The sequence below is a fragment of the Urtica dioica genome, chromosome 4 (genome assembly GCF_054948205.1).
Source record: "Urtica dioica subsp. dioica isolate 48M chromosome 4, U.dioica_male_clone48M_v1_H2, whole genome shotgun sequence".
Lineage (NCBI taxonomy): Eukaryota > Viridiplantae > Streptophyta > Magnoliopsida > Rosales > Urticaceae > Urtica > Urtica dioica.
In genome coordinates, this window is record NC_142759.1 from 46,001,356 (window position 1) to 46,015,852 (window position 14,497).

General features: G+C 40.4%; 3 protein-coding genes across 7 annotated transcripts; 1 reads left to right on the forward strand and 2 right to left on the reverse strand.

The window, feature by feature from the left end:
- Positions 1–508: 508 nt before the first annotated feature.
- LOC149401671 (uncharacterized) lies at positions 509–1,174 on the reverse strand. Its single transcript, XM_089610834.1, has one exon. It carries the CDS (start codon positions 1,172–1,174, stop codon positions 509–511), a length of 666 nt encoding a protein of 221 aa, XP_089466960.1.
- A 4,004-nt stretch (positions 1,175–5,178) lies between these two features.
- Positions 5,179–9,354, forward strand: LOC149401672 (uncharacterized). 5 transcript variants are annotated; one of them, XM_089613907.1, is made up of 7 exons: positions 5,179–5,449; positions 6,286–6,355; positions 6,437–7,231; positions 7,322–7,477; positions 7,571–8,440; positions 8,524–8,984; positions 9,040–9,354. In XM_089613907.1, the coding sequence occupies exons 3-7, from the start codon at positions 6,734–6,736 to the stop codon at positions 9,179–9,181; spliced, it is 2,127 nt and encodes a 708-aa protein (XP_089470033.1). In that variant the 5' UTR covers positions 5,179–5,449; positions 6,286–6,355; positions 6,437–6,733; the 3' UTR covers positions 9,182–9,354. The 5 variants fall into 5 exon arrangements, with proteins under 5 accessions (XP_089470033.1, XP_089470036.1, XP_089470034.1 ...); XM_089613910.1 differs by having other exon boundaries at positions 8,524–8,755; XM_089613908.1 differs by having other exon boundaries at positions 6,289–6,355.
- Positions 9,355–11,764: 2,410 nt separating this feature from the next.
- Positions 11,765–12,919, reverse strand: LOC149401673 (uncharacterized). Its single transcript, XM_089610835.1, has one exon. It carries the CDS (start codon positions 12,917–12,919, stop codon positions 11,765–11,767), a length of 1,155 nt encoding a protein of 384 aa, XP_089466961.1.
- Between the last annotated feature and the right edge of the window lie 1,578 nt (positions 12,920–14,497).

Consider the following 14,497-nt stretch of genomic DNA (forward strand, 5'->3'; position numbering starts at 1 on the left):
AGTCGTTGTTTGAATTATCTATTGTTTGTGATTATTTTTATTCTTCTATTGGATTACCGTTTATGATTTTTTTTTTTGAGGAAATGTGGACGGGACCACGAAAAGATATATTAAAACCCTCACGTAAATAGCGGAGGAATACCGTAGTTACAAACACAGACTAATATCACGTCGGTCGGAGACCACCTATGTTAAAGCACATAGAGGAACGATTCCTAACCAACGGACGCCCAGAGCATGAGAAAGAGCATAGCGAGCCATATTATGAGTGGCTTTTTTACAATTACGAGTATGAAAAAGAAAATTCAAACCAAGAAAATTAGAAGAAAGAATCTTGATATCGCTAATAATCATGCCCAACTCCATAATCGGCGCGGTGTCATTCTAAATAGCCAAGACTACTTCCAAAAAATCCGATTGAATAACAATGTTTTTCCAGCCCATCTCACTAGCAAAAAAGCATACCTTGTAGTATCGTTGTGGCTTCCGCATTAGAAGGGGGGAGGCTCTAATGTTTAGCAACAATCTCCGAGGCAAGAACGGTCCCCCTCGAGTCCCAAGCAATGCACCCAAAGCCCACCATAGCCTCGTCCACGTTTATGGCTGCATCGACCGATATCGCAATGACACCCTCCGGCGGCGGCTTCCTAATTCGGGCCAAATCAGAGTTCTTTGCCGGAGCGTTGTCACCCAAAGCGCATCGGTACTCCTCGACGAAGCCACTGGTCCATTCCACCAAGTCGCAAGGTTGCCACGTACATTTTCCGGCACAAATGTTGTTCCTATGGTTCCACAATTCCCACACCAAAGCAATAAAGAGTTCAAGATCACGTACCTTGAGGGACTCCATAACTTCCAAGAATAGACCGATCGCGTATGTGCCACGATAGCTCTTAACCAGCTTGTCAAAGCTCACGGTTTTCCAGACTTTCCAGGCCCAAGTACGACTCCAAAAGGCATGGTCAATCGATTCGGTGCCGACATAGCAGACCGGGCAGCGAGAATCCCTCGTGACGTGGCAGCGCTCGAGCAAGGTACGCACCGTAGTCCAACCTCTACACACCTTCCACGTAAAGAGTTTTACTTTTGGTGGAAATTTAAGGTCCCATAATTTCTTCCACCATGCAATAATCTGGGAAGGCGAGGAAGGGCCCGCCGAGACCTCCGAGGACATCGCCACTCTATACCCGCTCTTAATCGAGTATTCGCCATCTTTTGTATGATGTCACCGTAGCATATTCGGACCTCCGGAGCGGCTAACCGGGATCCTAAGAATGGCCCGCGCGTCGTCTCTTGAAAACATGACATAAATGAGCGAAGTATTCCACTCTCTACTCGTGGTTTTGAGTTCCGAGACTCTCATCTCCGTAGGAATCGGAGGAGGATCCAAAAGGCCGAAACTCGGGGGCCTTGGAATCCACCTATCACTCACCACGGAAACAAGCTCGCCAACTCCAATCTTCCACCTAGAGCCCTTCAGGGTGATTTCCTTTCCCCAACAAAGACTCTACCAAACCTAAGAACCATTAGACCCCCACGTAGCATGGAGCACATCTCCGTCCGGGAAATAACTCTCATGGAAAACATGACAAGCAAGGTTGTCCGTTCTCCGAAGAAATCTCTTAGCAAGAAGGGCTTGGTTAAACTTACCAATATCTCGGAAGCCAAGGCCACCCTCCGACTTGTGAATGACGAGTTCCCTCCATTTGCACCAATGTATCTTCCTATCCTCACCCATGTCACCCTACCAAAAACTCGTCACCGCCTTGTGGATGCCATCGATAAGGTGGAAGGGCTTGGAGCACCATTTTAATTAGGACCTCTTTCCCGGCTTGGGAAAACCAAAGTCCCATCCATGACTTAAATTTTTCCGATACCCTCTCGCGAACGAAAGCAAACACGTCGATCTTTCTTCTCCCCGTGTAGGTAGGCAGCCCCAAATATTGCTGAATGCAAGGGGTAACGGATACTCCAAAGAGGCGCGCCAAGTCGGCCCCAAACGCCTCGTCAACATCGTACCCAAAGCATATACCTGATTTCGAGTAGTTTATCATTTGTCCCGAGGTAGCCGAGTACGCCGAAAGACACCAAGCCACAACTTCACATTCCTCTTCATTAGCATCGAAGAAAACAATACTATCGTCCGTAAAGAACAAGTGGGACACATAGAATCCCTTATACCCAAAGCCGACTCCTCAGATACTACGTTGAATCTCGCACGCATGAAGGAGACTCAAAAGGCCTTCCGAGCAAAAGAGGAAGAGGTATGGAGAAAGCGGGTCACCTTGCCGGGGGCCTCGCTCGAGAATCACGTGACCACGGATCGATCCATTGATGTTGAAGGAGCAGCTTACCGATGTAATGCACCGCATAATCATCTCCACCCACTGCCCATCGAAACCGAGTTTCCTCATCATGGCTTCAAGAAAAGTCCATTCCACTCTATCGTAAGCCTTAGCCATGTCAATCTTCATAGCCGCACAAGACCCATTCCCGAATCTTCCCTTCATCATCGTATGAATCGCCTCGTAGAAAATCATTGCATTGTCAAAGATTTTCCACCCCCCCCCCCTCCCAAAAGCGCTTTGATTCTCTGAGATAGTGTTATCCATAGCAATTTTAAGGCGTTCGACCAAGCATCTCGAGATCACCTTATAGACGACATTGCACAAGCTAATAGGTCTAAAGTCGTTTACTTTGTCCGGTTTATCTACCTTCGGAATGAGGATAATAATCGAATTATTCAGCTCGCTCACCAAATTACCCCCATTAAGCACCCCGAGGCATACCTCTTTGACCAACCCCCGACCACATCCCTGTATTTTTTATAAAACAAGGCTGGAAAACCATCCGCTCCTGGTGTTTTGATAGCGTTCATGGCAAACACTGCCCTCTGCACCTCATCGCCGGTGGACGGTTGGGGTAGCTCTACGTTCATGCTCTCTGTTATTCTCAGCGCCACTTTCTCACAAACAAAATCCATAGCCTCCGGAGTCGGTTTAGAAGAAGATAAGAGATCTACAAAGTAAGAGGAAATAACATCTTCAATCTCATGTGTCCCCTCAATCCACATACCAGCCTCGTTGAATAAACCTCGTATAGTGTTACGTTTTTTTCCTCGCCGAAGCTTTCCGATGGAAAAACCTCGAGTTCTTGTCTCCGCATCGCATCCATATAACTCGACTTCTTTGGCGCCAATACAACTCTTCTTTCTCAAGAAGAGCATCCAGTTTCCGTTCATCACGTCTGATCACTTCAGGGTTCCTCCCCGTATTGGAGTTGCTAATCGCACGGAAGACCTCTTTCTGTTTTTCGACTCGGTCCCTCATCTCCCTTCTCTTGGCCGAGCCCCACTGCGACAAGTTGTTTTGGCACATACGGAGCAAAACTTCCAATTTCGCTCTGGCCGAGCCGTGTCTAGCACCCTCCCACAAACTACAGACCTTTTGGCCACACTCATCTTCAAGACACCACGCTTCCTCAAAGAAGAAACGGTGGGGTACCTTCTTAGTGACGTTGTCCGAGTTATGCGAAGTAGCAAGAAGAAGCAGTCCGTGATCCGAACCCCGAAACTCCAAATGGTGGACATTTTCTCCCGGGAACAAGGCCACCCATTTGGGATTCATAAGGCAGCGATCCAACTGTCCCTCGCTTCTGCCCGGGTCATCACTTCGCCTTCAGGTAAAGACATCTCCCTCGAAACCCAAATCCAGAAGGTTGCAATCTTCCATCATTAATCGGAATGCTTCCATCAAACCCGGAGCACAAGAATGATCCCCACTCAGCTCTGAATTAGAGCAACCTTGTTCAAGTCACCAACCACAAGCCATGGCAAGTCTGCTCCCAGTCTGAGCCTCCAAACAAGCTCCCAAGAACATTTCCGGTGAGCTGCCACCGGTTCGTCGTAAAGACCCAAAAAATTCCAAGAACTGCCATTCTCATCTGTCACAGTCCCTTCAATATGGTATCTCGAGAAAGAGTGAACTGCAAAACCTATGGAATCCCTCCAAAGCACCATGAGACCTCCGCTTCTGCCAATGCACTCGACCGTAAAGCAATCCATCAAAACCCAAGTATACACGAACCTTCTCAGCCGCACTCTTTCTCATTTTAGTTTCCGATAAAAAGATTAAATCGGGCTTATATGAGAGAGAGTGCAACCGGAGGGCTGTCTTTGTCTAGGGATTTCCCAATCCCTGGAGGTTCCAAATAACGCCTATCATGGCGCTCGGCGGCCCTCACCTCCGAGGGGCACCGCTTCAGATCTAGGATAGACCACGCCTGAATCCAAGGAATTAGAAACGGACGCCATTGTTTTGGGTTTTGAAGCCGCCAAAAGAACCACCTGGGGGCTTCAATTAAACCCCCAGGAGCCAAGATAAGTTTATCGTCGAATTCACCGTCAAAGAGGCGCGCCATCTTCTCCACAGATTCACACGTACCGCCATCTTGTTGTTTCCTCTTACCATTCAGTCTCTGCCTCATATGGGCAGCCGGAAGGGGTTCTCTTCTTCCTTCTTTCATTCACCACCCTCGACGCAACTCCTCCACTACTGTCTTTCCCCAAGAAAACAATCGATTCCGCTATGGAAATGAAAGTTGTGGGCCTCGGCTCGGTAGACGGCTTCTTCAATTTTTCCTCCTTCTCACTCTTCAGTTTGTCCTTCTTCTCACTGTCCGCTTCAGGTAATCTGGTAGCACCGGAATCAGCCCTAGCGAGTTTCTTCCAATTGGTTCCATCGCCGCGAACCTTATTCGAAGCGATCGTCACCTTCTTCTTCTCCATCGTCGATGTCCCAGTCCTTCTTCCATGGTGGCCGTCGGGGCAGTACTTTCCCCATCAATGAAGGTCGCATGAGGAATGGAACGCGACATGGTATGAGTCGGCGAAACAGAACTCTTCACAGCTTGGATTTAGGATTTTTTGCACCAATAACCTTCTCATTACTGCTCTTTGCGTGTAAGGACTTGTTATAAACCTCATTTCCTTTTACAATTAAATTTATTCTCTTTGCGTGTAAGGACTTGTTATAAACCTCATTTCCTTTTACAATTAAATTTATTCAATTTAAATTCCAAAAGGCATAAAAAGACTAAATTATCCTTTTTTTTCTACTTGGTTTTTTGGTTTTTGAGTACAGCTCTTTTATTTAACCAGACTAAATTCCGTATGTTATGTTCCTCTTTGTTCCCTCTTTTAAACCTCTTTTAACCAGCTCAAATTCGAGCTCAAATCATCACTCTCGCCGAGCTTCACCATCACCGCCACTTCTCTCTCCCTTCTTCCTTTCTTCTTCACTCCGCGCCATCACTCTCGCCGAGCCTCCATCGCGCGCGCCCCGGGCTAAGGAAGAACAACGCCGCCGAGAACCGCCGTGACGCCGGAGCAAGGAAAAAACACCGGGAAGGAAGTAAGAACCCTCCTAGGAAGCTAATCTCACGGGTTGAGGTGAGAATTTCTTTTCCTTGGATTAGATTCGAATCTAGGGTTCTTAGATTAAAAAATTGGGGGTTTTGAATCCGGGTTTAATTCAGTGAAATTGGTTGGGTTTATATGTTGTTTGGACTCGATTATTGATGTTTATAGCTCGAATTTGAGGATTTATTTCGATTCTCTTTGGTTTGGTATGGTTTTGGCCGAAATTTTCATAATCTAGGGTTATGGACGTTAATTTTTGGGGATTTTACTTTCTGAGGATAGTTTGATGAGGTTGGAACTATTATGAACCTGTTTAGTGCTTGGGTTTTGATTAAAAATGGCTGTTTGAATTTTGCTTGATTTTTGGACGAATTTTCGTTGAGATTGCTAATCTGGCCGTGTGTGTTTATTTGAGGAAATTCTGAGATTTGATTTGGAATGGTGTTGGAAATGTTAGTTGAGGCTGTGATGATAAATTGAGAATCTGAATATTTTGGTTTGAGTGGTTGCTTGGCCGTGAGCGTTATTGTCTTCTTGGCTGATTTAATCTGATTGTGGTATGATATTTCTGAGCCTCGGGTTGAGTTTTTTTTTGTGATCGTTTTCGTGTTAGGACGTTTCCGGTTAGTTGGATTCGTGTTGAGTTTAATTATTTAGCTAAATTAAAAAATACGTTTCAAGATTTATAAGGAATCCATAGCAACGATGGATGAAACTGTAACCAAATTGTCCTTAAATATATAGCTTATGAAATAGAGAATAGTCGACTAGTTGTTATAGACGAAATTATAGAGGTTAACCACGAATTATGCCAACCTAGTAGACTAACAAGCAAGTTTATCATTATTATTATTATTTTTTGCTAGAAGCAATATGGAATCTGGAGATAGATCATAAGATGGAGAAGGAGATGGCACTCGTGACGATACAAATTTGGTAACTTTTTCATCCAATTTTATTGTACTAATTTTTTTTTCTTTTTTTTGCAAATAAAAAACATTAGGTGTATTTTTGTAGGTTTTTGATGCTCCTCGGCCCAAATGGAGATTGATTCCAGAGAGGATGAACTTCAAGTGTAAATTATCAACTAAATGTCGATTGAAGGAGTTCGTTAAAGTTTTCGAAACAGTTTATGATAAAGAGAAGAATGAAGGAGATTGGTTCAAAGAGACTCAATTTGGGCACTTGATTGAAGTCCCCACATACTTGGACATGAATTTGACGCCATTGTGGATGATGTTATGTCGTCGAATACAATCAAAAAAGGAAATGGAAGTATGATTTCTTGTGAACGGTAAACTAATTCGATTTTCTATGATCGAGTATGCGTTGATATCGGGTTTACCGTGTTCAAAATATCCCGAAGGATGGAAAAAAATCGGTACTAACTCGTTTAGGGAGAAGCATTTTGAGAAAAAAAAGGTGATTTCATATAGGGATGTGAGGGATAGATTGTTAGAGTTGAGTGATTTTTCTGAAGAAGGTCAAAGTCCGAAAAAGAAGCTAAGTGCTGCTGCAAGAAAAAAGAGGGCCGCGGCACTACAATTGGAAAAAAAGAAGATGACGGTCTTGCTTTTCATCTCTTCAGTTTTGGCGCACCCAGAAAAAGATAGCGCCCACATTGGTGATGGTATTTTGAGAATGGTTGATGATTCGGATTTTTGTTTAAAGTTTCCTTGGGGGACATTTTCTTTTTTCTATTTGATGGACAATCTACATAGGATGGACTTGGAGGGTAAATCGTCTGCGGTTTTTGACAATAAAGCCGAGCAAGCTACATGCAATTTACCGGGTTTCATTCTCCCACTCACAGTAAGTTTCATTAAAAAAATTAATGTTTATATATTTGCTATGTGGATAATTTATTGGATCTTATTATATAATAATATATTTTTTATGCAGTTATTGCCTTTTGAGTGCATTCCATCACTTTCTCCAGAATTGTTACAGCTTAGAGATGAGGTCTCAGATTTTGAGCCTAAAATTTGTCGATGGATGTCTGAGAAAAAAAAATCTCCTCCATTGGAACAAGTCTTAAGAGCACTCGGAGACACAAAGGTTAGCGTTTATTGTATGAATTTTTTCAAATACAATATCGACATTAATTGATTTTTCTTTACTTATTTTTGTAATAAAATATGTAATTAATAGGATATAAAAAGCTTTCTCGCGGTGAAAGATGGGGATGAAGGATCGCACATACATGATATCGTGGTTTTTCCTGACAAATCTGATGACGTAATTGACCATTGGGCCGCGCTCTTAGAAGCCGGAGTTGAGCTTTATTGGGAGGATATACGACATGAAGATATTGCTGGAAGACGCACGTTTCTTCAAACTGAAAGTAACGAGCGAGATGGTACAAATGAACAAGAAGAACAAGTCGGTGTGGGCGTTGAGTCATCTACTCAAGCAACTAGACAACTAGAGTTGCATGTTACTTCTCAAGTTGATCAATTGAAGGTAGCATTGGAGGCAAAAGTAGATCAAGCGATTGAAGTGCTGAGACTAGAGGTCATTTCTCGTTTTGAGCAATTGGAGGGACGAATGGAGGCCAAAATGAATGAAGTTCTAGGAGCGTGTAGAAGCTTCATTTCGTCTAATGTTGCGGTTGACATTCAGGATGAGCACGAAGGTAATTCTTTAAATCATTACTCCGAGAAAGAAAATGATGGATTTTATATTACTCCAACTTGTTCGATGGATAACGCGAATAATGGAAATGAGAGTGACGGTGATGGGGTGGACAAACGTCTACATGTTGATGAGAATGAAAGACCACAAAGGCAAAGTAAGAGATCTAGATATATGGAAGATCCATATACCGATCCTTGCAAAAAAAAATGTTTCGCAAAAGGCGCAATAAAGGTATATGATCCGATGCGTTTACCGGATGATATGCGAAGCTCTTTCAAGGAATACTACGACTCTCCATCTAAATTACCACGTTCTTGTGGTCTCGAAAGTCGACCGTGGATATTCTTCGAAAAAATTTTAACGCGCGATTGGCTTCAGAGTGAGGTATGTGTTTATGTAAAATTCATTTGGAAATTTTTTGTTATTATACAATATAATCTGACGTGGAATTTCTTTTAATATTCTAGCACTTAGAGGAAGCGATGTATGGAATTAGGAAAAGGCAAAACAAATATCATGATATCATCAAGCAAGATTGTGTTGTATTGGATGAGATCTTTGGCCAATTTATAAGAATCAACCATGGAAGTAACAAAGACGTAATCGATGTCGCATTCATGAAGTATTTCGATGGAACATCTCACAAATTTGGGAGATCGTGGCGTGGAGCAAATTCCATATACTTTCCTTTGAATGTTGGTGAGAAACATTGGGTTGCTATCAAGATTGATATCATAAACACTGAGCTTGTTGTGTTCGATTGTAATTTAGAATGTATCTCCAAAAGTGAAATGGAGAAATTTATGTTGCCAATTAGGACGATGATTCCTTTGATCCTACGGCACTCAAATTTTTTTGGGCATATTACGGATTCTCTTAATGCTCCATGGCAATATCGGCGCCCTCGCAACCTTCCTCATAATACACGGTATGTGTATAATTTTTTTTTTTTTTACGTAATAACTAATTGTATATTATTGCAGTGGAGATTGTGGCGTCTATACAATCAAGTTCATCGAGTTCGACATGCAAGGGTGTGGCTATAACGCGTTGGATGACTCACTTATGATGTTTTATCGAGAGAAGATGGCGGTTGAGATTTTTCATGATCATTGGCTCCCGTAAAGTTGTTTGGTTTATTGTTTTGTCTTCAAAATTTGTGAATTTTTCTATTGAATATTAGAGTTTAAGATGTATGACTTTTGGGTTGAGAATTAGACTCGATGATCCGTGAACTTTTCTACTAAATATTAGAGTTGAAGATGTATGAACTTTGCAACAAGTATCTAAATTTTTATTGACTCTTTTCTACACTTCTTATTTTATTTATCAACACGTACAACTGAAACAATCAAGATATAATCTAACTAATTAGTTAGACATAGGAAAAAGTAAACTATATAAACATGTACGACTAATACAACTATCAGCTAGTTGGACCGGTCGACCAAATATTTTTTTGCCAACTGAAACAACCAAGATTTAGTATAACTAGTTGCCCAGACAGAGCCAAAGTGATCTAAATGAACCGATTCGACTAGTACAACTATTATCTAGTTGGACCGGTCGACCAAAATTGAACTTTAATGATTACACCAATTAATGGTTGATTAAGTTTGACTATAAAGACACACTAATAGTTTCATAAGTCGACCGAATCAACTAGTTCAACTATTACTAGTTGTCTAATTTTGAACTAGCCAACTAGAACGACTTTCATCAAGTTGTCAATAGATGACTAGTACGACCAGAAAGACCGTCTATAACAACTAGTCGACTATTCTCTAGTTATCCAAGTTCTCAAGTTAACTTACATATTTTAAGATGATCACACCTATATTTTGATTAATTTACTAGTAGTTTCATAAGTCGACCGAGGCAACTAGTTCAACTATTACTAGTTGTCTAATTTTGAACTAGCCAACTAGAACGACTTTCATCGAGTTGTCAATAGACGACTAGTACGACCAGAAAGACCGTCTATAACAACTAGTCGACTATTCTCTAGTTATCCAAGTTCTCAAGTTAACTTACATATTTTAAGATGATCACACCTATATTTTGATTAATTTACTAGTAGTTTCATAAGTCGACCGAGGCAACTAGTTCAACTATTACTAGTTGTCTAATTTTGAACTAGCCAACTAGAACGACTTTCATCGAGTTGTCAATAGACGACTAGTACGACCAGAAAGACCGTCTATAACAACTAGTCGACTATTCTCTAGTTATCCAAGTTCTCAAGTTAACTTACATATTTTAAGATGATCACACCTATATTTTGATTAATTTACTAGTAGTTTCATAAGTCGACCGAGGCAACTAGTTCAACTATTACTAGTTGTCTAATTTTGAACTAGCCAACTAGAACGACTTTCATCGAGTTGTCAATAGACGACTAGTACGACCAGAAAGACCGTCTATAACAACTAGTCGACTATTCTCTAGTTATCCAAGTTCTCAAGTTAACTTACATATTTTAAGATGATCACACCTATATTTTGATTAATTTACTAGTAGTTTCATAAGTCGACCGAGGCAACTAGTTCAACTATTACTAGTTGTCTAATTTTGAACTAGCCAACTAGAACGACTTTCATCGAGTTGTCAATAGACGACTAGTACGACCAGAAAGACCGTCTATAACAACTAGTCGACTATTCTCTAGTTATCCAAGTTCTCAAGTTAACTTACATATTTTAAGATGATCACACCTATATTTTGATTAATTTACTAGTAGTTTCATAATTCGACCGAGGCAACTAGTTCAACTATTACTAGTTGTCTAATTTTGAACTAGCCAACTAGAACGACTTTCATCGAGTTGTCAATAGACGACTAGTACGACCAGAAAGACCGTCTATAACAACTAGTCGACTATTCTCTAGTTATCCAAGTTCTCAAGTTAACTTACATATTTTAAGATGATCACACCTATATTTTGATTAATTTACTAGTAGTTTCATAAGTCGACCGAGGCAACTAGTTCAACTATTACTAGTTGTCTAATTTTGAACTAGCCAACTAGAACGACTTTCATCGAGTTGTCAATAGATGACTAGTACGACAAGAAAGACCGTCTATAACAACTAGTCGACTATTCTCTAGTTATCCAAGTTCTCAAGTTAACTTACATATTTTAAGATGATCACACCTATATTTTGATTAATTTACTAGTAGTTTCATAAGTCGACCGAGGCAACCATTTTTGACGCGTTGAACTAGTTGAACCACTCTATTACTAACCTAACCACTTGTACATGTCGAACTAGTTGAACTCGTTGGCATGAAAAATACTCCAGTTTTTGTTCATTATTAGGACGACTAGTTCGACGTATATTTAGTCATCTCAGTCGAACTAGTAATTATGAACCAGTTTTTGTTCATTATTAGGCGACTTATTCAACCGGTCTTTGGTAGTTCCGGTCGAACAAATATTTAGATTAGTGTGCTCTCTGTTTGGACGACCACGTAAACTAGGTTGTGGTTGTCTTTGTTTTTCATTCAAAATTTAGAAAACAGGTTCAACTCAACACTAGTCGACCTGGTTAATCAAATATTTTCAAAATTTAAAACTAAAGACTAAACAATAAATAAATAAGTAGAAAATATAATATCATGAAAATAGTTAATTAAGTTCAACATTCAAATAAAACAAAATAGTATAAATAACATAATGTTAAGAAATACACAATATCATGTCAAATTTCAACTAGATTGACCAAAACTTCTAATCTTACGCTTTCGATATTCTCCAACTAAAGGAAATCTCGTTTGTTGGAGTCTTCCACGCTTGGCTTTGAACTCTGGAGCGTAGACTTTTATGTCTTGCACATCATCTGGGACTATCCACTCTGACAATTCTGGAACAGGGTAGATTGTCTGAACATAAGCCAATGACCATAACTCTTTCAAGTAATACTTCGAGCATAGCGTATACATGTTGTTTGGACCACCGGGGAAAGCAGCTAGGGCATCTGCACATGGAATTTTGTCAATATCAAAAACTTTACAAGTACAAGTTTTCTTCTCCAAATCCACTAAAAAACTACCATCTTCTCCTGTTACGTGGAACTCAAGAGTACTCATGTTCAACTCTCGAACTTCATAGAACGTCGACTTCTTGTATCTTGAATGTAATTCCTTCTCAATCGCTGGAGTTAAGAGTTGAGAGGAAGATCCTAAACATGACTCCTTCCGATGCCTATTAAACCATTCAGAAATTTTTTCCACAATTGCATCGGCCAAAGGTATCAAAGGATACGCTCTTGCTTTCTTCAACACCTCATTGATGCACTCGGCGCCATTTGTAGTTAAGATGTTGTAACGAGAACCCGGAAAATAACATCTAGCCCATTTTCCAACTTCAACACTATTTTCAAGGTATTCCGTTGCTTTTGGATACCTACTTTTATAGTCACCGTAGAGTTGGTTGAATTCTGATATTGTGTATGACTCAGCAATATCCATGAACTTAGTTGCTACAGAACGATATGTCTTACCCTTTTTTCTTTTTTCCTTATCAACTTCAGGGTCGTCACGTGCTTTACTCTTAACCCGTATCTTGATATTTTGAGAAAGATGCCATGCGCAGAATCCATGTGTTGACTTTTTGTAGACCTCGGCCACTGCATTGAGTATACTTTGATGTCGATCTGAGATGAAGACCAACTCATCATCATCAGGTATTATCTCTTGTAGTTTTGTCATAAACCACCTCCATGAATCATTATTCTCCGAGTCAACAACCGCGAATGCGAGAGGATATTGGTGGTAGTTACCATCTTGAGCTGTGGCAACAATCATTGTACCTCTATACTTAGTCTTCAAAAAAGTACCATCCACGGCAATCACCTTCCTCATTGCCTTGAAACCCTCAATGCATGCCCCCAACGCCATGAAAAAAATACTTGAACACTTGATTATCGTCTACAACCAAATGTGTGACCGTTCCGGGGTTTAATTTTTTCAACATGTGCAAGTAACGGGGAAGTAACGTAAAGCTCATGTGTGGTGCACCTCTAATACCACTTGCTGCCATTTGTTTAGCCCTCCAAGCTTTGTGGTACGATATTTTCACCCCGCGATTCTTCATAGTATTCATGATCGCCTTCGGAACCGGTGTATCAAGTTGGCCCGGGTATTCTTTTCTCAACATGTCGGCTACTAAACTCGCAGTCGCTTGTCGGTTTCTCTTATCCACGGCATTAGAAGAACATGAATGTATATTATTGTATGTTCGGATAGAGAAATTACCAGAGTTTGGGACGATCGCCGCTCGCAACTTCCATTCGCAATCCTCAACTACACACTTCACCACAAACAATGTCTTCGTCGACTTTATAATTTTGAAATCGAAACAAGCTTTTAGCGAGGCATCGATGACCAAATTCTTCACGTCTTCTTTGCTCTTGAATTCTTCTCCGATGAAAACATTTAGACCATCTTCATAGTTGTATGCCGCACAACAATCATTGGTTTCTAATATCTCACAGTGATCATCATTGGTTTCTAATATCTCACAGTGATCTATTTCAATACCCATATTTGAACGTATGGTCATATCATCCCGATCGGATGTGTGCTCAAAAGTAGGCTCACTTGGAAGATTACCTTTTTGGATGGATGTAAAAGGAACACCGGACGATATCGGAGCCTCAATGTGAACATCAAAATAGTCATCTCGAATTTCTTCTTCTATCTCCTTCTCGTGCATTTCATTTGCTTCATCCTCGTTACGTTCGCTCTCTTCAATAAGCTCGACATACAACACACTTCGACAATGAGATACGGCACAACGGTCTAAAAGATAACACTTGACGTCAATATCATCCAAAATATACTTAGGTCTCGCTGGTTTTGAGATCAAAGATATATAGCTCAACTTCAACCTTGTTGATGTGTTCACAAGAAGCCTTTCACGTATTCTTTCAACAAAACAAGAGAATGTAACATTATTTACGTCGTCTAGTATCATACTTTTTAAGTCTTCATTCATTGAACTCCATTCGTATGACTCTCCGTCTTTCTTTCTCCATTCACCATCATATTGAAAATACACAACACTCTCCGCCATAACCTTCAAAAACAAAAATTATTAGCAACTAGAATATATAAAATTTCACTACCCGAGTACAAAAAATATCAACAAGATCAATAAAAAAAAATTATGACTTTTACAAATAAAATATAAAAAAAAATTCACAATATGAGTTCTTGGATCGACTAGATCGACCAAATCAACCGGTTCAACCAAGTCGACCAAGCCGATTGAGAAATTTTCCAGAATAGTTGACCTGGTCATACCTCTTCGTTTTTCCTCGAAAACTTCCGAAACTTTCAAGCTTTCAGTCCAGAAAAAATATAAATCACACATTTGATACATTTTAAGTATTTTTAAACTCTCAACTACAAAATACTTACTTAGTAATATAAATATTC

What these genes read in the sequence shown, in the direction of transcription:
- LOC149401672 (XM_089613907.1), top strand. Translation starts at nt 6,734, where the DNA reads ATGATCGAGTATGCGTTGATATCGGGTTTACCGTGTTCAAAATATCCC. An exon ending in GTTTCATTCTCCCACTCACA is followed by an intron (nt 7,232 to 7,321) that starts GTAAGTTTCATT and finishes TTTTTTATGCAG; the next exon opens with TTATTGCCTTTTGAGTGCAT. An exon ending in GCGATTGGCTTCAGAGTGAG is followed by an intron (nt 8,441 to 8,523) that starts GTATGTGTTTAT and finishes TTAATATTCTAG; the next exon opens with CACTTAGAGGAAGCGATGTA.
- LOC149401671 (XM_089610834.1), bottom strand. Translation starts at nt 1,174, where the DNA reads ATGTCCTCGGAGGTCTCGGCGGGCCCTTCCTCGCCTTCCCAGATTATT.
- LOC149401673 (XM_089610835.1), bottom strand. Translation starts at nt 12,919, where the DNA reads ATGAGGAAGGTGATTGCCGTGGATGGTACTTTTTTGAAGACTAAGTAT.